The following is a 2,263-nucleotide window of genomic DNA, read 5'->3' on the forward strand; positions in this document are numbered from 1 at the left end:
CAATAATGCAATCAGTACTTATAATAATTACTTATAGAAGTATTCCACGAAAGCGGAGAGCCATAGGGTGAGTATAGACTACAACACTTTATCGAGCATTTCTGTGTAAACATTCTAGCGAATGGTACAATACAGGCAAAAGCTCAGTCTCCAAAGCATTTCCACGTAATGTAACGTTCATGCGAATGCTCGGCGTTATGTTACGGGTCACAGCGAGCGAGTCTCTCGTCCCTTTCATTCCCCATCACCCCGCAACCGCGCATCGCCCGCACTTGGCTCGACGAAATGTTACACCAATATGCTCGTTGGTTTGTTACAAACAGGCGAACGTGCTCGATGTTTTGTTCGAAAGGATGATACACTAGAACATATCATAGAGGGGCTCGTTGTTCTCTTACAAGTAAATGTTGTAGTCTATACCCACCCTTACATGCCATGCTTTCGTAAGATAAAACTACTATATATAAACGTCGTACCTTGAATATGTATCACAATCCATTATGAAGATCCTTAAAGTATACTCAGTGATATTCAGTGTAATAGTGACAGCTTCAGCCTGTGAATTAAGAGAAACAAATGAAGAAATACAAAGCAAAAGACTGGTCGAAGAATACATTAATAAGACCAGACCAGTTGTACTTGATAACCCAAGGTTTAGACTGCATTATCATATCGCACCACCAGTGGGCTGGATGAATGATCCTGCTGCGTTTACCTACTACAAAGAAAACTACCATCTGTTCTACCAATACTACCCTTTCAATACTACTACTGGCAACACACATTGGGGCCATGTGATCAGCAAAGATCTAGTGACATGGACACAACTGCCAATAGCTTTGATACCTGAAGAAGAATTGTGTTTCTCTGGCAGCGCAATTGAAATAGAAGGTACACTAGTTCTTATGTATACTGCACATAAGGAAATTGTATATAGTTTCAATGAAACTCAGTACCTAGCATTCAGTAATGATGGAGTGGTTTTCAACAAGTATGTCAAAAATCCTGTTATTTCGTTTGCTAATAACAATTCTTTGGATTTTCGTGATCCCAAAGTTTGGAAGTACGGTGAACTGTTCTACGTTGTGATTGGCAGCCGAAGTTCCGATGACAAAGGCAGGGTCCTTCTCTACAAATCCAAGGATATGGAATATTGGGAATACGTCAGTGAAATTGCCAGAAATAATGGCGATTTGGGCTATATGTGGGAGTGTCCCGATTTCTTTGAGTTGAATGGTCGTTTTGTGCTCCTCATATCTCCTCAAGGTCTTACTAATAAGACTACAGACAGGTATCAGAATCAATACCAAGTTGGATATATTATTGGTACCTTTGATTATGCAACTGGTAATTTTAAGGAAGAGGTAGCATTTCAAGAGCTTGACTACGGTCATGACTTTTATACTACGCAAACTTTAGAACGTAAAAGTATAAGATACCTGATTGCATGGATGGGATCGTGGGATGCTACTTTTCCTGAACGAGAAGATGGATGGGCCGGAGCTATGACCATCACCAGACAATTGACTTTAAATGGAGATAGAATCCTAATGAAACCAGTTCAAGCTATAGAAAATCTTAGAGGACCACCGATCTTTGACGGATATCTGGAACCTGACAATATAATATCACTTAACAAAACAGGAGAGCTTATTATAACTGTCAATTTGACAGAAGACCTAATTTTGAACATCAGAGGTGAGAATGACGTTACTCTGCTTATTCTTAAATGGGATATGGTTACAAAGAAGGTTGTATTAGATAGAAACGGTGAAATAAGACAAGGGGAATGGAAACCTATACTGTCAACATCCTGGCGAGTTTTTTTAGATGCCAGTTCTATTGAGGTTTTCTGTGGTGAAGGAGAAATGACATTCACATCAAGAGTTTATCCTAGCGGTAGGTGGAGAGTAGTTAATATGAGTGTTCAAGCTGTTAATGTTACAGCTTATTCGTTGAATAGAAGTGTTCCTTTGTGAAATGGTCTTTTATTAAGTACCCTTACACACTGCAAACTTTTAGTTAGCCGATAGTTTGTTTGGGCTCATAAATCAGTATAAAGATGAATGGTAGTACGCACATTACAAAGTTCAGGTTGTTAAAAATATTCCCACTTGGTGCGGTTTTGTATGGCACACCGCATGTATCTCGCGGTGTACTCGCTGTAGCAAACAGTAACACATTGCGCGCGAACATTACTAACATGTCCGCGACACTGCAACCGCCGCGCGAACACATGTATTAGATGTAGATTCAAAACAAA

General features: G+C 39.7%; 1 protein-coding gene across 1 annotated transcript; it reads left to right on the plus strand.

Moving 5' to 3' along the window:
- Nucleotides 1–469: 469 nt before the first annotated feature.
- LOC110381322 (sucrose-6-phosphate hydrolase) lies at nucleotides 470–2,063 on the plus strand. Its single transcript, XM_021341624.3, has one exon. It carries the CDS (start codon nucleotides 501–503, stop codon nucleotides 1,977–1,979), a length of 1,479 nt encoding a protein of 492 aa, XP_021197299.3. The 5' UTR covers nucleotides 470–500; the 3' UTR covers nucleotides 1,980–2,063.
- Nucleotides 2,064–2,263: the final 200 nt, after the last annotated feature.

The sequence above is a fragment of the Helicoverpa armigera genome, chromosome 31 (genome assembly GCF_030705265.1).
Source record: "Helicoverpa armigera isolate CAAS_96S chromosome 31, ASM3070526v1, whole genome shotgun sequence".
NCBI lineage: Eukaryota > Metazoa > Arthropoda > Insecta > Lepidoptera > Noctuidae > Helicoverpa > Helicoverpa armigera.

Excerpts from the sequence above, each read along its gene's own strand:
- LOC110381322 (XM_021341624.3), top strand. The coding sequence starts at position 501 with ATGAAGATCCTTAAAGTATACTCAGTGATATTCAGTGTAATAGTGACA.